We start from the raw sequence: 24,760 nt of genomic DNA, 5'->3' as shown, positions 1-24,760 counted from the left end.
GAATCCGAAGCAAGCTCCAGGCTCCAAGCTGTCAGCCCAGAGCCCAACGTGGGGCTCGAACCCATGGACCACAAGACCATGACCTGAGCTGAAGTCGGATGCTTAACTGACTGAGCCACCCAGGCACCCCTTTCATCCTGTTTTTAATCTCTTCAGGGACAAAGGAATATAGTTTTGCAGTCTCTCTCTCAAAACCTTTGCAATAGATGTGTTTGAGAATTTTTAATTTTTCATATTTTAGAAAAGTGACATGGGACATATACCCCAGTGGGGGCAACATCCAGTAACCAAGCCATTAACACTGTTTGCAGTGGAGCATTATTTACAATAGCCAAGATATGGAGGCAGCCCAAGTGTCCACCCAGAGGTGAATGGATAAAGATGTGTGTATACACACACACGCGCACGCACGCGCACACAATGGAGTATCACTCAGCCATAAAAAAAAAAGAATGGAATCTTTCCAACTGCAACACGGATGGATGCAGAGAGTATGATGCTAAGCGAAGTAAGTCAGACAGAGAAAGACGAATATCATATTATTTCACTCCTATGTGGGATTTAAACAAAACAAACAAGAAAACGCTCTTAAATGCAGAGAACAAACTGGTGGTTGCCAGAGGGGGTGGGAATGGGGGAGGTGAAATAGACAAAGGGGATTAAGAGGTATATACTTCTAGTTACAAAATAACTAAGTCACAGAGCTGAAAAGCAGAGCACATGGAATACAGCCAATAAGATTGCCAGTAATGTTGTTTGATGGAAGGTGGTGACTACACTTATCACGGTGAGCACTGAGAAATGTCTAGAACTGTTGAATCATGTCACATACCTGAGACTAATACAACACTGTATGTTAACTACATTTCAATTTTAAAATCCTTTCTGCAAAAAAAACAAAAATGTTTTTTGCATTGACATGTGTAAGTATTCATACTAACAAGAATAAATAAAGACTATAAATGGTGTCATGCCAATTTGGGTCAAATTTGGTCACCAAACAAATGGGGAAGAACTTGTAAGTTTTCAGGTGGGTCTGTTCTCTTGGTTTGGTTTCGTTTGTAATCACAAATAAGGGAGTGTATACCTATAATTCAAAACTGACTTGCTTCATCTAGATCTAAGAAACAGAAAATCAAATCTTGTTTTTCTGTAAACTTAAGAAAAAGTGAGGCATTTTTCAAGACAACTACTGCTATGAAAATAGTTCATCCAGATGCCAACCACCTTCATCTCAATGAACAGGACTTTTTAAATCTGTTTCTGTGCAGTGAACTTTAAGTCACCTATGTAAGGAATCGAGTCATTAAGTGGCAGAGAAATTTAAACAAACCCATAATTTCCTGGAACTTAGTCTTTCTGGCCTTAAGGAAGCATATTTTCAGGATGTTTGAAAATAGTTATTAATTTTGAGGGTAGGATTTCACATTATAAATAAACGATGACAGGGAGTGTGATCACCAGATTTGGCTTGATTTGAAAAGCAGCCAGAAAGTGGTGCTCTCTCTACCCCAATTCAAACGGATACCTGTTCTAAGTAAATCAAGCCAGCCTAATAAAGAATATGAACAAAGGCAATAAAGGCATCATTCGTTTCAGAAATTCAGCAATGTCTACCAAATGCAATAATAAATTTAAATGTATTTAACTTTAAATTTGCAGTTTTCATCCGGTTCCCTAGGACATAAAGAGAACTTGTTTTTCTTTTTAATAAATGAAATGAATTTCCTAAAGACTATAAGAAAACTGAGGAAAGTCCAGGGATAATGCTTCCATCTCATGTCTGTCCTGGATGTGTCTAGACGTAGACACACAGATAACCCACTGTGTACGTAGATATTTCACTGATGATAAGAACCAGCCAGGAATAGCGTGCTTTATTATGGAGCAGATCCTGAAATGATATTATGTTTCTCTATATACAATGAGAAGCTTGTAGTCAACTACAAAGTCTAGTTTTGGCTTTCACAAAGTCTAGTTTTGGCTTTCACGTTACTGGAAGAGCATCGGACCTCAGTGAAAGAGACAAGGAATAGGAAGAATGAAAGCTAGCATGCTAGCGGCAAACACCAGAGAACCTGATGCAACAAGGTTAGTTCAAGAAAATGGTTTCCGCTGCCTGATCTGGAGACTGTTCTACCAAAACAACAAAAAAAAAGTAATAAAAATTTGTAGGGCTCAAAGTGTCAATCATCTGTGACTGGTGATGTTGTTATTTGGGGCTGTTGTTCAGAGCTCAAAGGAGGAGGCTTGCAGGTGGATTCCATTTCTCTCTGAGCCATGTTTGAAGCCGGCTTCCACTCCAGAAGGGGAAAGAACACTATCCCAGCAGCCAGCTATGCCTGGGGCAAATCCCAGGCCCAGGGAAGAGCAGCAAGGTGAGGGTTGTGGCTGGGAGAGCCTGCTTTCCATTAACTACACTGAGAGCAAACAGAGGAGAAATTATTGGGGAGACGCGTCCTGTCAAAGGCCAGAAATTGCTCTATTTTAGTTTAAATCAGCTCAGGATTTTGACAAAGGTTCGTGGAAAACTTCAGACACTCATGTCTCTAGTTCGCTCTCTGCAACGTCACTCTGCAGATATCTTTCTAAGGGTGACAGGAAAGTGCCTCCAATTTAGGCCCGTTATTTTTGCCCTGTTTCATTTTTAATGAAATTACCGATGTACAGAAAACTAGGGAGAGTAATATGAAAAGAACTCACATAATCCGCACCTCGAATGAACTAATACCAATATTCTGAGCTTCTACTGAGAGCTCTCCCCCCCCCCCCCCCGCCACCCTCCCGCTTCCTGGGTCCTATTCTTAGAAGGGAAAAGGAATCTGGTCCAATCTTCATTCTCAGCTAAAATTCTTTAAACTGAACTTTGGGTGAAGTGCAAAATATCCATCCATTACTTTAGACAAATATTTGGAATTCCTTAAGCAAAGAGTGAAATGGTGTCTGAAAATCCAATCAGCACGGAGTTGCTCATTTCAATACACCCTTCTCCAGACCGGGTCCTCCTTGAGATCTCTCAGTTCCCTCTGGCACCTCCTCCGGCACCTCTGGTCCACAGTGAACCACCGTGCCACATGCCAAGTCTTTCTCCAACCAGAGGCTCTGGGTGACCACCCCAGCCCCATACCTCTCTCTGCAACACCTTCCCCCTGTGGACAGTATTCTTCTCCCACGGGACTTGTCTGTCTTTCTAAAACCTTATTGATACTTGTTTATGCCTGGGTGGCTCAGGGCAATGGGGAGGAGCTATCGGGTCCATCTACTAAAGAGGACGTTCCTAGGGGGTGAGGAGACCTTTTTCTCCATCTCCGTCTCATCAGCATCTAGCACAGAGCCTGGCTCCTGAGAGCAAGCAGGGAATCGGGCAATGCAAGTAATGAACATCAGGCAGGAAGCCCAGGAGAAATGAATGAGTCTTGGCTTCCTTTCTGAAAGCACTGTAATGTAGGGACAGAGCTCAAGGAAGAAGTCAGGAGTCCTCGACTGCTGTTCAGCTTTGCCACTTCTGAGCTGTGCCACACTTGGCGAGTGACCTCACTTCTCAGGGCCTCAGTTTCCTTAATGGTAAAACAAAGGGGGGATTTGTTTCTGCCTCCAGGCAGATACTGGAGTTCAGCAATACTGTAAAGGCTGCAAACATGGAGTTGGACAGAAGCTGGTGTGTGACATAGATGAGCATGGCTGGGACTGTTGCAGCTTTCTGAGGTCAAGACACTTGGCTACGGTATTCTCGGGCCTGCTAAGGTCATGACTATGCCCACGGAGCCCTGGTGAGGCAGAAGAGTATATTGGAAACATCTGAGCAAAGTGCACTGAATGCCTTGGCTCGGCAGGGGGACGGCTGGGGAAGGCGGGTGTCGGGGAGGAGGGGGCCATGTTGGTAAAGACAAAGAAAACGGTTGTAACACAGAACCTCCTGAAAGCTAAGACATCCCTTCTCCCCTTAAAAGATTCAATCGGTTTACAACCAAACTTTATTTTTTCCAATAAATTTTTTTTTCCTAAGGAGACTTCCGAATTCACAGCTGTTTTTCTGCTCCTTTGTGACGGTGGCTTTAGACCTAAGATGGAACATCTGTTATACACAGTGTTTATTATTATGCTCCACTGAATGCCAACATCACTCTCCAAGATGTGCTGAAGTTAGGTCTGTGACATTTCCCTTGAAGTGGGTGCTTTTATGTCTCTGCTGATGGCTGAGAAGAGGAGAAAGAGAGAGAGCGGAGTCTTTATTAAGAAGCCAGGGCTAGGGGTGCCTGGGTGGCTGTCGGTTAAGTGTCCGACTCTTGATTTCTGCTCAAGTCATGATCTTGCGGCACGTGGGTTCTAGCCCCACGTCGGGCTCTGGGCTGACAGTAAAGAGCCTGCTTGGCATTTTCTCTCTCCCTTTCTGTCTCTGCCCTCCCCTGCTCATGCTCTCTCTCTCTCAAACTAAATAAATGAACTAAAAAAAAAAAAAAAAAGATGAAGAAGCCAGGGCTATCTTTCTCATTTGCATGAACCTTATGTCTTAATGCAAATATCACCCAACAGGTGGCCAGACGTGGTCCCTAAAGACTGGGTTGAACGGTTTCAACCAGGATCACCGGGGCCACATTGCTCCTAATTCCATCTGGGAAGTGTTCTTTGGTGGCCCCGGCCATGCATCCTGTGGACAGCAGCAGCCTCTTAATGCCGGAGCCCTTGAAACAGGGCTGTCCAGGCCAGTGAGGCACACCTGCTGTTTCAACACTTGTAATTCTTGAGATGGTGCGAGAATAATCAGCAGTTGGGTGTCTGGGAGACGAGTCTCCAGCATTCAGCAAGCTGGATTTTCTGCACCAGCACCTGCTCTCCCGCCTCTCTCTGGGCAGAGGCTCCTTCCCCTGACTTGAGGGGTGTCCAGATCTATTTATCTTATCAGCTCCTGAAGCAGGCGGCCTTGTTCTTACCCTTCATAACAGACACTGTTCTCTATGATGTATCGGCTTTACAACATCACTGCTGAGGAGGTTGTAAGCTGGCAAGTGGTTCCACTTAACACAATGTTGTCACGAGACAATCAATTTCTCCTAAAACTGTGGCTTGGAAGCATTTGCGTCTTTCTGTCACGTTAAGCCTGCAATCACAGCGCTGTAAAGTGGAATGAGCCTTTGCATGCCGACATGTTTGGAAGCAACTCGTGTACTCCTTTTATAGTTTTATTACTGAAGCCATTAGGGACGTTCAGCCACTCTGTCCACGTGAGCAGAGATGCATCGACCTATATTCAACTATTACCTTAAGTGCAGTTTCTATTTATGTCGGCAGCTCTCTCTTTCCAGCCTTCCTTCTGTTCTCCTTTCTCGTTGATGTACTGGAAGGACATCAACGTTGGCGTCACACAGACCTGGGTTTGCGTCTGCACTTCCCGTTCTTACTGCTGGTGTCGTAAATAGTGACGGTGTGCCACCTGGCCGTGTCGCCTAACCTTCCGGAGCCTCAGTTTCCTTGTGTGCATGAGACCATACGGTCTGTCTCCCTGGGTGGCTGCGATGTTTAACTAAAATAACATGCATGGTTACCTTGCATGCAGACAGTGCTCGATAGATCTCCACTCCCACCCCATCCCTTTCCTATTGTCCACATTGTTACTTTCCTTTGCACTCCAGTGAGTGCTGGGATGCACGTTTAACAAATCACACAGAGTGAATTAACGCCATTCTGAGGCAGGCTCTCCACCTCTCCCGGATGCCCGCCTCCAGAGATAGGAAGCTCAGGGACCAGGAAGGAGGAAGAGGGGAGCGAGAGCAGAAGGAAAAGGGAAGGGGAAAGGCGAGAGGGATTCCTCTCCCACCAAAGAAGGAGAACACCCCAGTTGCTAATCTGGGGCCCACCTGAGAATTCAAGGAGTTCCAAGAAAAGCTATTAAAAGGTAATCTTTTAGTCTCTCAACAGAAGAATAAACATTTATTTATGGAGGGCTACCGCTTTTTATGTGCATTATCTCACAACCCAACTTAAGACACTGTTTTTACCCACTCCAAAGATGAGGAGACTGAGGCCCGGTGATCTTTGGCATCTTATCTTGTCAAAGGTCCCAGCTGGTAAGTGGGATTCAAAAGCCCATGTTTTGACCCTCTGCTCTTTCTACCCTCCTACATTATGAGCAATAGCCTGTTTTCACATATTTCAATTCAGATTTTTAAAGACAATCACATTATAAAGACAAAGGTGATGACGTCAGGAAGCTGGAGCACGATAGTCAAGATATAGAAGCAACCCAAGTGTCCATCAAGAGATGAAAAGCCAAGGAAGTGGGGTGTATGTGTGTACACACATGCAGTGGAATATTACTCAGCCACAAAAAATTACGAAATCTTGCCATTTGCAACACGGATGGATGTAGAGGGTATTCTGCTAAGTGAAGGAAGTCAGACTGAGAAAGACAAACACCATGTTTCACTCATATGTGGAATCTAAAAAACACAAACAAATGAACAAGCAAAATAGAAGCAGACTCATAGATACAGGAAACAAATGGTGGGTACCAAAGGAGAGACGGGTAAGGGGGCGGGTGAAACAGACAAAGGGGATTAAGAGGTTCAAACTTCCAGTTATAAAGCAAGCACGTCATGGGATGTAATGCAGGGCACAGGGAATATACTCAATAATATTGCAATAATGTTGTATGGTGCAGATGGTAACTACTCTGAACATGGGGATCATGTTGCAATGTATAAAAATATCAAATCAGGGGCACTGGGTGGCTCAGTCAGTTAAGCATCTGACTCTTGATCTCATCTCAGGTCTTGATCTCACCGCTGTGAGTTCAAACCCCGCACTGGGCTCCACGCTGAGCATGAAGCCTACTTAAAATTATATATATATATACATATATATATATATATATATATATATACACACACACATATATATATATCATATAACATATAATATATATGATATATTTGATATATATGATATATATTACATATATCATAGCTATTTGATATATATCATATATATATATATCAAATAACTATGATGTAGATCTAAACTAAAACTAATATGTCAGTTTACACTTCAATTTTAAAAATATTTTTTTAAGCTAGAGCAATAAAAATAGAAGTGTTACCCTTAGTGTAAAACCCAACTATCTGAATGGGATTAAGTGGTAATAGGTATGGTCCCTGCGGCCAGGTTAGAACTACTTATGGGACTTGAACCTTGCTTGTCCTGATGTTGAAAGCGGGCAGCATCACATGCTGGGATTCCTCTGCTCCAGCTCAAGGAACTTTTCACAACAGGAGCATCCTGGCTCAAGGTCACTCCATACTGTCGGCCCTAATCACCGCCACATACCCACTCCCTTCTTCATTGGGGCAGAGTCACCTGCACTCTCAGAGCCTGGCAGAGTCCCAGAGGCCATTACATTTGATATCCCTTCCTTTCACAGGTGAGGAAACAGAGCCAGCAAGGCTATGTGACTTGCCCAGGGTCACCCTGTTAGTGTGCCCTTCCTTCTATTAATGACAGCGAGAATTATTGATTACCTTTAAAACTTCTTATGATGTCAGTAGAAAATGTGCTCTTGAAAAGAAGGACTGAAACATGGGAGTAAATGATTTGCCTCATGGGGGGGGAACCCTGCCACTACCACCATTTCCTCTTTATTTCTAGGACACACTTAAGAGCTCTTATCCAGAACATGTTGCATTTGCAAGTCTCCAGGTAAATTATCTTTCTCACCATTACCGCGTATTATTAAAACATTCACTGGATGCCAACATTCTAGAAGACTGTGATACAAGCTGTATCCGTACAGCCAAGTCCAGGTGCAGGGGCAGGCACACTGTGCTGCAGGTGCACGGGTTAGCAGCGTGTGGAGCAGCCCCCTTGAGTCTCTAAAACGAGCAGCATACATCCACCCATTCATTTGCGTGTACCGACGCTGGGTCCCACTGGGTTCATTGGCTAAGACTGACATACCACTGCTTGCGGATACGGTAAAAACAAGCAGAATAATTCGTGCAGCAGAGGTGATGTGCCTTTCCTGGGCATGGAGGCTGCCCTCAGAGCCGAGGCTTCAAGGGTCAGACAGGTGAAGCGAGGTTAGCGGGTGAAGAGCCTTCCTAAGACAACGGAACGTGGTGGGAATGCTTCCAACGGGAGAGGGCTAGCCGCTGTACTTTGGGCAGCCGCTGCTTGGCTCCAGAGCATTGGCCATGTGGAATGTTGGCCAGCTAAGCCAGATCTCAGATTTATCTTTAAGAAGCCAGAAATCCAGAGTTGTACATTAAATCTGCTATTTTTCTTTTCTAAATGTTGGCAACTTAGTTGTTTTTTTTTTTTTTTTTTTCCTGCTCTGTGAGCCAAGTTTTGGCCAAGTCCTAGATACCAGCAGTGTGTGAGCCCAAGTAGAATTTTCCAGGGCAGGAACTGGGGGAACAGTTGGGCAGAGGATTGGAACTAGTATCAGGGGTTAAGCATAAGTGGTACTCTGGCTGCATAGGCCTGTCATGGCTCCCCAATCCTCTCGGTGCTTATGAAATCAACCTGATGAATCAGAAGTAAGATGTGGCAATTCTCGTTCTCTGACTTCATAATCATTCCCAATTCTAGTGACATCCTGTTTCATGCTTTGCTGCCACGGTGACCTGCTGTATGACAAGGGTACGGGGGAGGGAGGTAGATGGAAGCACCAATTCCTGAAAATATTTGATCATTTGAAAAACCAAGTATCAACACAAATGCAGTCACGAGATTTTCAGACAGGTTTCCTTTGAGCCCCTTTTGTTTGGCCCTCGATCTGGAATACTGAAGGCTGCTTTCCTGGCCAATCAAGCATTCTGCACAGACTGTTCAGCCACACGGGTCACACATCATGGATCCATTACTCAATTTGGTCTTAAAAACCGTAGGGGAAAAATTACAGTAAAAGAGAATTGGTATCTGAGCTGACACCATGTAGTAAGTCAACACAATTCCTGCCCATGTGACTCAGAGTAAAGTCAGCTCATCAATTTTAGATGTATCTAAATAGATCTAATAAATTCACCGAGCAGATGCCTATTAAAATTAAGAGTGCTCTTAAGGTTTTCCACAAATACTGTGGGTTGGAGAAGACTAGGATTATAACTTCATAGTAATGGTACATTTTACAAAGGCCATTTCTCTTCAGGCTAAGAATGGTGGAAAGTTGAGACAATTAGATGGAAAATTCAGACAGAATAAGCTTACTTTCAAAGTAGATGTTTCTGCTTGGAATCGTCACATTGAAAGCCTTCCCATTATCTAATTGTCTGGATATTTGCTGAAACCTAAATCATATTTGGACTCTGTAAGCAGCGTCCAAGAGAGGGAAATCGGCAAATGTCTGCAGACACCTATAAATATGCTCTCTGTGGGTAGCGCTTTTCAAAGTTTCAAAACCTACTTAAACAACCTCTTTAATTGCAGTATCCCAGCGAGGTTAAGAGTTTTAAGCTCAGCGCCGAGCTCCTGTTTGGTTTTTGGTTCTGTACTGCCGTGGTCTTAGTAGGGAGACACAGCTCACGTTCCGCAGAACGGGAAATGACAACGTGATTGACTTGGGATCGCCCCACAAAGTAATCGTTTCAACAAGAAAATATATTGCCTACATATCTGCAAGGGTTAGAGCCCAAGGTTGGGTAGGAAGGGGATAATACATCAAAACCGCAGCTGAAGACAACTGTGGAGTGTTCGTGCGGACTGCCCGCGGTACTGCCCGAACACTTTCTCCCGTATGATGTACATGTTAACAACCTGATGATATGATGAGAGAAAGACACATAAAATGGCTATTTTTCCTGGCGCACAGCCCTACCGTAAACCGGGGGACATGTAAATAACCCATCTCAGCCATGGTCCTGGCTATGTGTGAAGGATTCAGAGAAGTCATGGAAGTGCATAATGGGTTTCTTCTGCAAGCACTGCTCTGCCTGCCGGCTCCTGGGGCTGTGCATATTGCGTCTACCCCACGCCCTCTTAGGATGGGAAACATGAAAATTGGGAGGTACATTAAAATAGCAGGACTCGGTCTTGTTAGCTTGTAGGACATTTGTACAAAGAGGAATGCCAATTGTGGAAGGCTAGGGACTCATCTGTCATGTCAAGACAAATTAGTCTGCAAACGTATACATATATTCCCAAAGATTTCTAAAGCAATGAGAATCAGCGTTCTGAGGCTCCCATTATTCTTCCATTATGTGCAGCAAACTCTCCGAGGTAATATGCTTCTGTATTCTACGATAATACTGCTCTTGAGCCCTGGGTACATGTTGCCACTTCCTTTTCCCTGTGTACTTTCTCATCTAAAACTGCAACAGTTGACTGGTATCTGGTTTATGTCTTACTTACTCTTGTTATTGATTTCTCTTCTTTAGTGTTAAACTGAACAGATGCCATGAGAAACAAATAAGGGGACCTCAGAGCTTCTTCCCTTTGGGTTCAGTTTCTCCAGAATAGGAAGAACTGGCAAGTGAATGAATGAACAGACGATTGCTTTTAACCTGTCTATAAATACATGTTTACGTCTCTTGGTAATGGATTGCCCTTGTGAGCAAGTCCTCATTTAAGGTTTAATTTTAATCCACACATCAGAGATGGGAGATACAGAATTGCTCGGGCTTTGCTCGCAAGCTCTCTGCCTCTTCTTCAAGATAAAGCAAATTAATTAATGTGTACTTTTCAACTGAAGAAATGATTAAGACCCAGCTGTGTCTGTGAAATTGTAAGTTGCGATGCAACACTCTGGGACTTGTTAATGCTTTTTTTGGCATGAAGAAGAGAGACATAGGTATCTAATATTAAGTGGTGTTCTAAAAAGCGTTAAGTTAGCAGTTTGTTTGCCAAATTAACTTTCAAAGACATCTAAGTTACTAAGTTTGACTTTTCTGCACACAAATCTTAAATGATTGATGGACTACTGTAAAATAGCTTTGTTCAAAAAGATCATCTTTGGCAGGCTACTTCAAAGGCTTTACCACTTTGGAAAGATGAAAAGATATCCCCATTTTACATTATTTTCCCAGTAGATCAACACTCACTTGAAATATGCCTGAGAATTATGTGATATTTACTGTATTATGAGTCTTCTTTCACTGTATCCAGCAGCCCTACGTGGGATTGCTTTTATTTCTAAGATTTAGGAGAATTTTCTACACATAAAGAGCATCTTTAAGAAAATACACCTGCACAGAACAGTATATCTGGCATTTTTATTCACTACTGTTTCATTGCAAGGCAGTATTTGAGACTAAAATATACAGAGAGATGATTTTAATCAACAATACCATTACAGGATGTGGTTTCAGATTCTCCCTACAGTATCCTTCAGAGTCTAAAGGATCCATTTCTTTCTTTTTAGACATAGATTGTGTGATTTTATGTCTAAGGTCACTCTAGAATTATTGTGGAATTGTATAAACCAAGGGTGAACATCTCAACTAAGGGGTCAAGCAGATAACAGAAGTTAGCAAACAGGGCCCTATTATAGGGTATGTGCGTGTGTGTTGGGGTGTGTGTGTGTGTGTGTGTGTGTGTGTGTGTGTGTGTGTGTTGGGGTGTGATGCCTGAAGGGAACTGTGATTTAGGTCAGTATGTCAGATATTCTGATTTTTACTAGAAACCTCCTAATTTTGGGGGGGTGCCTGGGTGGCTCAGTTAGTCAAGCATCCAACTCTTGGTTTTGGCTCAGGTCATGATCTCATGGTTCATGAGTATGAGCCTCACGTCCCACTCTGTGCTGCTGGGTGTGAAACCTGGTTGATATTCTCTCTCTCCCTCTCTTGCTGCCCCTCCCCCGCTCATGCTGGCGTGCATGCTCTCGAGCTCTCGCCCTCAAAATAAATAAATAAAATTTAAAAAAGAAAAAAGAAAGAAAGAAACCTCCTAGTTTTTCCAATACTGACAACTACTTTAAATTTTTTAAAAATCCTGAGCTGGCCAAACAAAACATGTCTGGGGGATGGCCTGCTGCCGTATACCTGCTCAGAAGAAAAGTATTTACGTTAAAAAAAAAAAATGCGTGCTCAGTTGTCCATTTTTTGGAATGCAGTAATTGTGGAACGGCCACCTATAATGGCCTTAAAATGGCTCAGGACAAAGGAACTCGGGCTCTGGGCCACGTGTTTGGAAGGGGCTTTGCCAAAGGGCTCGGATGCATGGGGAAGGAGGGTGCATAGTGGTTAGTGGTTACAGCTTTCTTATGTAAAACACAATAATCCGTGAACTCACAATGGAAAAGATATGAAGGTGAGGCCCCTGGTCTCTTAAATTTATCTTCAAGGCCATTTCATTTCATGGAGGTGAATAAAGCTGACTTGAAAAAAAAAAATTCTTTCTTTGCTCTTTGGCAGGGTGAAGTAGAGAAATAAAGTCTCCCCGCTGAACTACTATGAGGTCAGAAGCCTTGCTGCTATATTTCACACTGCTACACTTTGCTGGGGCTGGTTTCCCAGAAGATTCTGAACCAATCAGTATTTCGCATGGCAACTGTAAGTATCCACAGTTTCACTGTCCTTTTCTTCCTTGGTGGGCACTGTAGGCTGCATCAGCCAGCAAAACATCAACATTTTCTAAAATCTAATACAACAGGAGACTGTTAGTCACTTTAACTTGCAGGTGACAGAGGCGTCTCGTCAAATTGGTGAGATGGCTGTTCTGTAACTCTGTTAAATACTGGTGTGGAGACACGTGTGAACATGTGTGTGTGGATGTGAAATGCTTCTCAGTACCTCTGATGAAGTCTCAAGTCACTGCAAGGAGGCCATTCATGATCATGCCCGAAAACCTGCCATGGGAGAATGTCACTACCTTCTGTGTATTGCCAGTGGTGATGTTTTCGTATGTAGTTAGTGCGTGGGCATTTTACAAGATAAGAACAGGAAATAAGACAGTTCTGGAGGACTTAGGGACACAAATTAACTTTTCTTTTACACTTAGAACAGCTATCATTGCTAGCCTTAAGAGTGATTCTGAATTCACAGAGGATCTATTTAAACTATGTATAACTTTCCTTTTAGTCTCTGCCTCAGTGTCAAGGGGAGAAAACCACACAATTAAGAATTCAGTTGACTACTGGAGGGAAGTCCTACCTGAGTGTGGGATGGAACAGGCAATTAACTACTTCTTTCCCTTCTCTCCAAAAGACAAAATGTTTTATCACAGTAAACGTGAAAGAGAGTCTTTTACCCAAATATCTATTTTCCCAGTAATCATCCCAAAACAAACACTCAACAAACCATAAGGAAGGTGTTTAGCATTTATATGGGATACTAAGGAGATCCATCAATGCCTGGCTTTCTGCTGGACAGTCTAGGTTGAAAAGAGAAATAATTTTACACGAAGGTGAAGTGGCAAGACCTGACAGAGAAAATAAAGAGCAAACAAAAGTCAGGGCGAGATTAAGGACCAAACTGTGTCATTCGAAATCGTTGTTCTTAAAGTGGCAGTCCACCTGACTCAAGGCCCCTAACCTTAATACACATTTCTTAATCTCTAATCATAATTAAGATAGGTATTCTATCTTTGGTGCCCCTGTGAAGAAGTCCCCCAGCACAAATGTGCTGCTGAAAATCCAATGTCCGTGGACACTCACATTCTTGACAGAAGGGAGATGTGAATTTGTTTTAGCGAGCTCCTTGACGAATGGGTAAATGAAATTTCAGAGCAGTAGAGGGGGAAGCACAAGATACTCCCATACCAAGCTTGATATACCAAGGTATATTTTACTCTCTGATACCCACTGTGAGTACTGCTCAGATACTACAGGGGTTTAATGTGTATGCGTGTGTCGGGGTGGGGGGGTGTTTGTGGTGTCTGGATGGCTCATTTAGTTGAGCATCTGACTCTTGATTTCCGCTCAGGCCATGATCTCATGGTTCATGGCATTAAGCCCTTCATCGGGCTCCACACTGACAGCATAGAGCCTACTTGGGATTCTCTCTCTCTCTCTCTCTCTCTCTCTCTCTCTCTTTTTCTCTCTCTCTCTCTCTCTTTCTCTCTCCCTCCCTCCCCCCTCTCCCTCTCTCCCTCTCTCTCTCCCTCCCACTCTCTCTGCCTCTCCCCTTCTCGCACACATGTGCACACTCTGTCTCTCAAAACATGTTTTTTACAGTGTAGGGATCTGAGCATAAATCTGAATGGTTTTCAAATTATTATTTACACCCCACCCACCCACCCCCCAAAAAACATTTCTAAACGTGACTCATCTTTCTTTCCTCCTGAGTTTCTTTGGAGGACTGCCAGTGCTCTGGAGATTATAGGTTTAAAGGTAGAGAGATTTTTGAGATGTAGGTATTTCTAAAGGTCAGATATTATTGCAAATTGCCCACTCTCAGCTAAAGAGAACTGTAGGAAAGCAGAAATATATTCATTGACTCTCCAAGTCAGGGAAAATTCCAGATCACCCGACTGGCTACACTCCGTTTGACCCTGTCCTGTTGAAGCCCCCCGCTTCTGTGAGATTAAGCCAATTGCTTAACTCAAGAGTGAACTTCCCACAGTTCCTAGAATGCCAACCAACCTAGCAGGGCTGCCTTCAATAGTAGATTATTCCAACTGGACGCCTGTGGAGACTGTATTTTTCTTCTGGCTCCTGGATGAGGGCTCTCGCCTCCAGACCACATTGCCTTTGTGGTGATTGATGGGAAAGCTGCTTTGAAATAGTTTTGTCCGGAGACAAGATCTTTGGCAGGCTGCCCCTCGGGCTTAGCACTCTAAAGAAGATGAAAAGAAAACGGGAAGAAAAGAGCACCTTCATGTAAAGGGTTCACTTGCAAGTTTAACCCCAGAAAGAGGGACAAGTCAGAAATTGTGACACTCAGAAACAGAAGTCCAGGCTTATTATCATCTGGAAATGAAACTGTAACTTGATCGTCCCTTACAGAGGACCGTCTATCACAGGCTTTCCTAAAATAACAGACTCATTGGAAATGGAAAGTGGTGGCATGGACTGACTCAAATATGGTTTTGTTTTGTGGCCGGGCCCCCCTCCTCTCCCTGCCCTGTCAATTCTTGGCTTGATTTCCTTTCCCTCTCTTGCCCCATCTCTTCTTTTCACAGATACAAAACAGTATCCGGTGTTTGTGGGCCACAAGCCAGGACGGAACACCACACAGAGGCACAGGCTGGACATCCAGATGATTATGATCATGAATAGAACCCTCTACATTGCTGCTAGGTGAGTTGCCTTTTCCTCATGTCTGTCCTCAGCATCCGACGAAGGTCCTAAGATCGAATGTGCCTGTGATGCCTCGTCTTAAAAGATCATGACATTCCCAAATAATGTGTTATTTAATTTGAAGGCTACTTTACTCTGTCAAGCCATCATTCTTGCAAGATTTTCTGTGTCTGTTTAACTGTAGGTGGATTTAGAGCGAAATAATTGCATATTTTGGAGGTTAGACTCAAAGAATCCACTCTCTTGAACATATACACAAATATCTACTCCAGCGACCAGTATGATACTTGTTAAATTAACTTGAATTTGTAAACATTTATTATAAAGATATGGGTGTGGATGTGTATTAAGCCTGTTAGTATTTTTGTAGTGAATATATGGTGTATCTCATTACTGCCATAGAATGGCAGTAGAAAGTTTTTGATTTGGATCTAGTAAGAAAATACTCATCCATTGGGTATTGTCATCTAAATAGACCATGTCTTAAGGCTGAATGGCAGGGTAAGAATACAGCCTCGACAGTGCTCACGTGGATTTAGGCTTTTTTCCTCATTATGTTCTTAACTTACCTGGACCACAACTGTTCTGGCCATAAGTGTCCTCTGTCAAATGAGACGCTGGATTAGATTATCCTAAGAAATCCCCTGGGATTGGGGAACCTGGGTGGCGCAGGTTAAGCTCTGTCGGTTAAGCGTCCGACTTCAGCTCAGGTCACGATCTCAAGGTTCGTGGGTTCAAGCCCTGCGTCAGGCTCTGTGCTAACAGCTCAGAGCCTACAGCCTGCTTTGGAGTCTGTGTCTCCCTCTCTCTCTGCCCCTTTCCCACTTGTGCTCTGTATCTCTCTCTCTCTCAAAAATAAATAAATATTAAGAAAAATTTTTTTTAAAAACAAGAGAAGTTCCTTTGGATTCTAACAATGTATGATCCTCAGTTTTGGAGGTATGTAGCTCATTCAAAATAATTCTAAATGAAGAGCAACAAAGAACGCTATCTTGTGGGGTTCCACTGTGATCTTAACTTGGGTCTAGACTGATTAATCACTTCACAGTGGGAAGAAAACATAGACAGTGTGTTTGTGATACTTGTATGCCCGTGAACATAGATAAGGAACAGGTAAATAACAACAGTGCTTGATTCTTCCAAAGCACTTAGGTGTTCTAAAATGACAAGCTAGGCAACATAAACCAAAAACCACTGGCCACATTAAAATATTCTTCGAGTATCCCACAAAACATCCTAGGGAGCAATGCCAAAACACTTTTTAACAATTTTACTTCACAAATACTTATATGGTATATACTACTTGTACATTCTATATAAATCATGCTATGTAAATTCTTTATAAATGTTAATTCATTCAATCCTGGAGGAAAAAAAAAAACACCTTAGGTGAAGGAGCTATTATTATCCTCATGTCTTACAGGAAGAAAGCAAGGTACAGAAAGGTGAAATGCCTGGGCCACGGTGGCAAAGGCAGGATTTGAAATGGGCTGGCCTTGCTCTACACTCTGGGAATTTACTTCCTGTACTAGGCACCTACTGAGTAGGAAAGTTGAGCCTATTTATCTGGCAGTTAACCTTCTAACCGCTGTTGCCCAAGAACACAGCCAGTGTGGGTATTCACTGGAAAGCATTCTAATAAGGGCCTCAGCAGGTACCTCTCTGGTAGAATATCAGGTCCTTCTGAGGCACCTGGGTGGCTCAGTCTGTTGAGCATCCGACTCCTGATTTTGGCCCAGGTCATGATATAATCCCAGGGTTATGGGATCGAGCCCCATGTTGGGTGGGGGGCACTTTAGATTCTTTCTGTCTCTCCCTCTGCCCCTCTCCCCCAATCATGCTCTTTCTCCCTAAAATAAAAGTAAAATAAACATTTTAAATGTTTTAAAAAAAAAGAGTATCAGGTCCTTCTTAAATACCATTTTTAGTTTCCTAAATGTAGCAGGACTGGAAGATTACATTTGTACCCAATTATCTATGGGCAGGTCAAAACAAATGATTATGCTTTGGATCTGTGAGATTCTTGAGTCAAGAATCTTCTGTGAATGACTCACTTTGTAACTGAGTCTCTAGTGGACTGTCCCTACACCTGATGATTTAATGCGGGTATGGACTGCAGGTCCGGGGTGGCCCCTGAGTTATGAGCCAAGTGCTACACAAACTTAAAAAGTGACCGTTATTCCAGCTTGTTAAAACCAAGACAGTGTTATCCTAACCCCCACCCCCCAGAAAGAAGAGACCAGAAACGTAAGGGGAAAAAGGAGAGAAACACATTCATGCTTTTTTTAAGACTATAAAACAGACTTGGGACACCTGGCTGGCTCAGTCGGTTAAATGTCCGACTTCGGCTTAGGTCACGATCTCAGGGTGTGTGGGTTTGAGCCCCACCTCGGGCTCACTGACAGTGTGGAGTCTGCTTGGGATTCTCTCTCCTACTCCCGGCCCCTCTCTCACTCAGCGTTCCCTCTCAAAATAAATAAATAAACTTTAAAATAAATTAAATTTTTAAAAAAGACTATGAAACAGACTTGCCTTTTGTGAAAGGTCAAATTTGTAAAACGCCCTCACACTGACATTTTGACTTCCACTCTACACACACAGCCCCTTCCCTTCGATCCACACCCTTAGGAAAACTCCTCAAGGAGCTCCCTGGCCACCATGTTTAAGGTCTCTCCTCGCCCTTCAACTTCCCAGCATTGCCCAGAGGGATCCAGGTTCCTAGGCAGCAAGGGACCCGACTTAAAGTCATATCCTTCCCCCAGGCTCAAACCAGGGCAACTTTCAGTTCAGTTTTGCTCACTGTGGGGGAGGAAGAGGGAAGTCCTTGGATTAAGTCAGTTTGTGTTCAAATAACTTAATTCAGTCAGAGTGGCTTGTGAACCCTGAGATGAACACACGGGTAGCTGGGAATAGCCCTCCATTCTGGTCTTAGATTTAGCATAAAAGCGCTGTTTCTGTTCGCTGGGCAGTGGGATCTCTTGGATATTGAAAAAGATTGCCACTGCCCAAAAGGTTTCATTCAGGGAATTCTATTTCTAAAAGGCTTCCCTGCTCTTCCAGACAATCTGAGTCAGCAATCAGAAGCCAAGGCCTATCCAGAACCCAGAGATTGAGTGAGCCTTGATGGCAGGAACCCCTTTCAATTCGGCTTTATTACTATCCATTTTGAAGATCCTTTTTTTGTTTGTTTGTTTAATCTCTGAAACTGCTAATTAACATAAACAGGCCATGCCAGAAGGGGGCAATCCGAGAGCTTTCTGAGGAATTGCCAATGCATATTAATCAGTTGTTAATTTACAATTCATATATTCAGCTCCTCCTTAAAAGTTTTGAGGGGAGGCAGGGTAAGGAAAACACTAGAGTCACTGCAAACCTGATACTGAAGTAATAAGCAATTCCATCCCAAAAATGAGCCTGACCCACAGCACCACCAATAAAGTCAAACAAGTAATAAAAGAATGCAATAAAACTGCCTTGAAATTAAAGGGCAGGGTGATTCTGGCACCCTACTGAGGTTCCAAGAACTTCCCAATTCAGCAATTTACCAAAAAAAAAAAAAAAAAAAACAACAGGCTCACCATTCTCCCCGACCACACACGCGCGCGCGCGCGCGCACACACACACACACACACACACACACACACACACACACAGGCTCACACGCTCACAGTTGCAAGGAAATTTTATAAGCCAACAGCCTTGCCCCCAACTTTTATTTTCACATGAGAGAGCCAGTTTTGATTTCTGTTTCTCTCTGTTGTACTTTTCCTAAAAGCAGTAGCAGACAGATTTCCAAGGAACCGTGGGGGGAAAAAATTAAAGTGAATCCTGACAGCAGATCGTTCCTTTCTTTTTTTCTTTCCTTTTTTCCTCCCCCCTCCCTCCACTTTCTCTTAAGTAATGAGGGGGCTTGAAAGTCTCCATGTGGGAGCCTTGAGGTCCTGGCTTAAAGCTGTGGGTAATTTTCCAGCCCCAGGACTTCCTGCATTTTAGAAAAAGTCAATGTTATTTCAAGGGAAAACGAGCTGTTTTGCTTTCCCTCACAAGCCCCCCATCTTTCCAGTTGAGCATAGTTCTTTTCTTTTCTTTCTTCTGAATTCCAGACAAAAACGCCCTTGTACTCCGCTCACACAGAAGGGGATGTTTAAATATAGCCCCACACCTGAGCTGCTGATTCTGTTTCTTCCCTTCCAGGGGGGAGATGGGCAGCAAATCGTAAAGACAACCAAATTCTCAGCAAAACAGGAAGGTGAACAGAAGCAAGAAATGTAAACTTTAGCTCAAGTACATTTTAGACCTTAATTGACCATCGTTGTGTGAAGAAAATAGTGCTTTCTGGAAATAATTTCACCTTTGCCATCTCCCAACTTGTCAATCAAATTGTCAAAGCTAAGGCTGAAAACACGTTTTGTAAAGGGGGAAACAGCCAGAGATTTGCTTTTTGTTAGTCTCCTCACCCCCCCCCCCCCCGCTCCTCCCCACCGGTGATGAACAAGTGTGGTATGCAAGTGATCAGTTTGTGGATTTGAAGACGCTGTAAAGGCACATGAACCCATCTGTGTTCTGGCTTTGGGGGTCAATTTAACTTTCAGAGTCCTCTCTCCTGAACTACACACATACAGATATTGTAGTTCTGGCATGAGGGACACTACAGCAAGGTTTTTTTAAAAGGTGCCCCCTCCAGAAAGATCCCATGATTTGTCAGAAATAGCAGAGTGGGTCCATCGGCACCTCTCAGAGGCTGAGCGGTTCCCTTTTTCTTGCGTGTGAATGTCTTGTTTTTTAATAACAGGGATATGGATTTATCTGCCTTGAATGAGATACATACTCATTCAGGAGAGCATTAACTATCTCGACTCTTGTGTTTGACACTATTAATTTTTCATTGTTTACAGGGACCATATTTATACTGTTGATATGGACACCTCACACACAGAAGAAATTTATTGTAGCAAAGTAAGTAGTTTTAAAACCATCTTTCTAGCATGAAGGGCTTTAGGATAGTTCTTGAAGGGAATACGTATTTTAACTGCATTGATTGAGATGACATGGCCAATAATTTGGAACATTTTGTGGAATCCTAATTTGAGGCTAATACATGTTCAGAAACAGTTACATACTTCATAGTTTATTCATTAAATATGTGTGCATATATAACTTGGGAATTTTAGGTCATTTCTAAATTCCTTTACTGCCATGTTTGTCCAGGAAAATATCAGTTTTCCTATGTAAAATTTTTGCCTCACAAATGTTTCCATGTTACATTTCCATGTCTTACAGTATTAGGATTTGACTGTTGTGGCTCAGGAATTTGATTATCCATTTCAGACAGACATAAAATACAACCTAAGCTTCCCCTATATAACTCCACATGGAGGTGTTTTAGTTATTAAAATCTGCCATAGAAGTAGACGATTCCTTCGGTCCATGAATTTACATGGAGTGTAACCTGAATTCAATCTTTGTCCACCTAAAGTGAATGTCCCCTTTATGTTTAAGTAAATGACTTCCATATTTTAAGGAAAAAGCGTGCTTTATGAAAACTGATTTGTCAACTGAAAGGAAAGGGCCAGGACATGTATTTTATCAAAACGAGCGTAATTTAGCGAGTTGATTGGGATATTCTACGTGAAATTTCCACACTGCTGTTTGTTCCTCTTTCCTTTCTCCTTCATCTTTATCTCAAAAGAGAAGAAGATCATTCCGTAGCTTAATGAATAGATAGGAGTTCAAAATTAGATGAACAGTTCTCATCTCTGATCTTTTGTTGTTATGGTGAATTAATCATGGAGAAAGGGTGCGGAAAGCTTTCAATAAATATATGTTCAGCCTCCGTCTCCCCAAGGGAACGCTTACTTCTGAAATCAAATGCAACCAACCACCCCTGGACTCTAATTGATTTCTTTCTTGGTCCCTGCAGAAACTGACATGGAAATCTAGACAGGCTGATGTAGACACATGCAGAATGAAGGGGAAACATAAGGTAGGCAATTTTCATTTCTCCTGCAGCTGCCACTTTGGGTTAAGTTTCTGACGGTTATCTCCAGCCGTAGACCGTGATGCGGAATGGATCGTGAGAGTCCCTTTTCCCTCGGTAATTGCTTTTTCCATCAACTTATTGAAGGCTTTAATTTGCAGAAATAGTTTGCTTTTAACGTGATGAAATATTACGACAGCTGCTAGGACTGCATCATGAACTACGTCGGGGCGCCAGGGATTACGGCCACAAAGCTGGCTGCCCCCACTCTTCTGAGTGCACTCTCCACTAGCCCACCACGCACACCCAGAGCCCCCAGGGAGGCTGGAGAAGCGTGCAGGAAAAAGCTGCCGCAGACATGCGGGGGGCTGTGTCTTAGTCCTAGACCAACATAAAAACACACTTCAGCCGGGAGCCCTGCAACATCAAGGGACCCCGGGACATCTGGTGTTAAAATTAATATAATGGAAGGCTGGCACTTCCAGGCTTGTCGTCCTTTTGTGGCATAAACACACGCTCGCTCCTCTCTACGCCTGCCGCGTTTTCACTGTTAAAAAAGCAACTGCGGTCAGCATCACCTTTTGGGTAGACAATCAGGAGGAGCTCGGGTGTGTAACAGAGGAGCCCCACAGCCACCTTTGCTCTAACCTTACGGTCGTCAGATCACGGTACACAGGAAAGAATGGGTTTTCTGTACTGAACTGACTGGACACAAACGAGTCTGAATTATTTTTCAGGACGAGTGTCACAACTTCATTAAAGTTCTTCTAAAGAAAAGCGATGATACTCTGTTTGTCTGTGGAACTAATGCCTTCAACCCTTCCTGCAGAAACTATAAGGTAACTGCTGTTCTGTCTGTTGGAACCACACGGGGCCGGAGGTATTTCATAATTTACTGTGATTGTACCTGCAGCGACCTAAGACGGGTAATTCAACACCGTCGGGTGCCTCTCGCTTGTTGGGACTTCGTGTGTCCCTCCCCTCGAGTGATCCTGAGCAGGCTTCTAAGCTTCCTGTTTATGCAGGATTCAACGACACACCTTGCAGGGGCCTGCCCAGCAAAGTTCGTTTCTGTAAGACCCTACTCCCCATTGTTCAGAACACCAGCAGACTTTCCCATAGGCACCGTGTGGGCTTCCCCTCTCTCCCCCTCCCTGCCTCCCTCCCACCCCACCATCTCCTCTCTGAGCACAAAAACACACTTCTGTTGGGAATGATTCCTACTTTAAAACGCATCTCAAAAGCACGCCATGGAAACTGTAGACTTTCTTTTAGATAAGATTTCGAAGAACACGGAAATTTAGTTCCACTAAGCACTCCACTTACTTGACTGTGGCCTTACCTACTCTGGCCTTTATGCAAGGGGAAAAAAAAATGAACTCTTGAAGCATTCATACATCTAGTCGGTTCTGAGCAGCGACAGGGGCAGTGCTGAAGAAGCAGGAGCCGCCAGCTGAAGACGTGCCAATGATCCGAGGTCCTGGCTCGGCATCTGTTAGCTCTCCTTGCCCCTTCTTTCTGCCACAGTCTTCCTTTCAGCGAACATGTACGGAGTTGCTCACATGGCCAGGCACTGACTGGGGTTATAAGGACAAACAGGAGGCCTCCGTCCTTAAGGAAGCCAGACGGGGAGATGAGAATTCCCAACTCCATGGGCTTGTTGCTGTGACATAACACAGGGCACTATGGAGGCACAAGAGAAAGGTACTAACCTTACCCTAAGGTGAGAAATCAAAGCTTCTAGAAGGAGGTAGATGACCCTTCTCTTCAAATGCTCCCCCTGCTGTTCTCACATGTGGAACATGAGCACCTCCAGCCCAGAAGACAGCCTAGAGTTCTGTGAGGGCAGGGACCATGTCTGTGACAGTCTGGAATCTGACCAATACCTCCAAACAGGTGCTCTGTTAATTCTGGTGGGGTAAAGAGTGAATGGAATGCCTAATTTTTGTTTTAAAGAGGAAGTAGAAGTTAGCCAAATGAAGGGAGGAGGGCATTCCGGGTAGAGGGAACAGCATGAACAAAGGCACTGAGTGAGAAACAGTGTGTTGAGCTTGAGAAACTTCATTTGATTTTGAAGTGCCGGGCTGTGAGGTGACAATAACAAACAACAGGCTGGAGAGGGAGGTGGCCCCAGGGATGAAGGGAAGAGAAGAGATTCAGGAAATACTTAAGTGACCAAAGCCAGGAGGATGTAAAAACTGATGAGAAGCACAGGACAAGGAGAGAGAGGAGTAAAGAAGGACTGCCAGGCTGTCTCTTGGGTGAGCGAATGGATGGAGCTGCCACGGGTTCAGACAGGGAACAGAAGCAGAAAAGCGGCGGGCTGGCAGAGGCAGGTAGCGAGAAGGCGCCCGAGGCTTCAGTTTGGAGCATCAGGAGGGCCCCCGGCTCTGCGGTTGGCAATGCCTGCCGATGGGACGTGAACAGAGCTAATAAGAAAATGCATGGGTGAGCCTTGATTTAGGGAGAGACATGGGGAGAAACACACATTGGGTTTCACCAGGCATAAAGTGAACCCTGAGGGGCATAAAGAATGAGAAATGATAGGGGCGCCTGGGTGGCTCAGTCGGTTGGGCATCCCGCTTTGGCTCAGTTCGGGGGCTTGAGCCCTGTGTTGGGCTCTTGCCCTGGCAGTGTGGAGCCTGCTTGGGATTCTCTCCCTCTCCCTCTCTCTCTACCCCTCCCGTGCTTTCATTTCTCTCTCTCAAAAGAGAATGAGAAACGGGCGGATATCAAAACCAGAGGGCCCACCACCCTTTGTCTCGACAGTTTTAAAACACCCTCAGCCTCAGCACGAACATCAGAGGCAGGGTCTGTGTGACCCTCAGGCTCATCGTCCATCTTACATTTGGAAGGGGCACCAGCAAGGCCAGGATTAGGGTGACGCAGGGGAGGCATGCGCCTCAGGCACAGAAAGTAAGAGAATTCTGTATCAAGGTGGGTGATCACTTAATGCAGCATTTTACAAAATCTAAATTGATGTAAAACACACTCCCCTAAAATAGCAAACTTTTTAATAATGAGCTGGATCCATTCGGTCTGTAACAAAGGCAGTCCATCCAAACTCTAGCTCAGGCCGGTGACAGTGTGCAGCTGATGTTGTGACTTTAATTCTCCCACTTAATATTCTGTCTCCGTATGTCATTGTTTAGGACTCATTAAGATTAATGCTTTTCACAATTCCCAACCAATTCCCTAGCTGGAAAGCTATCTTTCATGACAAATTACAGGTTTTCTCGGCACTGTGATACACAGACCGGGAGTGGTCTAGCTCATTCTTCCCACACATGTTCCATTCCCCGGAATGCCTCACCTGTGGCGATACGTCCACCTCTCGCTTGTTCCAGTCACCTCTGCTGAGGCATGTTCTGGAGCCTGGGCCTCCCAAGAAAGCACACACGGATGTTCTTCCCGCACAGTCCCATCTGTCTCCCTGCCTAGCACTGTGAATGGTAGCAAGCACCCCTGACATCGGTCAGAGCAGTGTTTTTTTCAGACCCAGGGCACAGTGGATGATATGAGACATGATGTGTTTGGCTGCAGGGAGAACAGACATTCTTTCCCTTAAGCGCTGTTTATGAACAGATCAACAGTAAAGGTTCAAAGCAAAACCAATG

The 24,760-nt window shown here is 43.9% G+C and overlaps 1 protein-coding gene and 1 long non-coding RNA gene across 7 annotated transcripts in view; one reads left to right on the top strand and one right to left on the bottom strand.

The window, feature by feature from the left end:
* Positions 1–24,760, top strand: part of SEMA6A (semaphorin 6A) — a 134,345-nt gene that overhangs the window by 57,424 nt on the left and 52,161 nt on the right. For 4 of the 5 annotated variants that reach the window (XR_006216154.1, XM_042982622.1, XM_042982621.1 and 1 more), the window contains exons 2-6: positions 12,342–12,479; positions 15,049–15,166; positions 20,062–20,122; positions 21,087–21,149; positions 21,881–21,982. Coding sequence is in view for 4 of the 5 variants with exons in the window: in XM_042982622.1 (XP_042838556.1) it covers positions 12,380–12,479; positions 15,049–15,166; positions 20,062–20,122; positions 21,087–21,149; positions 21,881–21,982 (444 nt within the window). In the remaining variant the exon portion in view is untranslated. Of the gene's footprint in view, positions 1–12,130; positions 12,480–15,048; positions 15,167–20,061; positions 20,123–21,086; positions 21,150–21,880; positions 21,983–24,760 lie in introns of those variants that run through there. The other variant, XM_015539608.2, reaches the window with a different exon arrangement.
* Positions 1–24,760, bottom strand: part of LOC122237596 — a 117,089-nt gene that overhangs the window by 45,219 nt on the left and 47,110 nt on the right. Inside the window, exon 3 of one of the 2 annotated variants that reach the window (XR_006216176.1) lies at positions 14,442–14,702. The exons of the other annotated variant lie outside the window; for it this stretch is intronic. This is a non-coding gene — a long non-coding RNA (uncharacterized LOC122237596). Of the gene's footprint in view, positions 1–14,441; positions 14,703–24,760 lie in introns of those variants that run through there. 2 annotated transcript variants of the gene reach the window in all.

This window comes from Panthera tigris, chromosome A1 (assembly GCF_018350195.1).
Source record: "Panthera tigris isolate Pti1 chromosome A1, P.tigris_Pti1_mat1.1, whole genome shotgun sequence".
NCBI classification, from domain to species: domain Eukaryota; kingdom Metazoa; phylum Chordata; class Mammalia; order Carnivora; family Felidae; genus Panthera; species Panthera tigris.
Note: the sequence above shows the minus strand (reverse complement) of the source record. Positions and strands in the feature narration are given on the sequence as shown.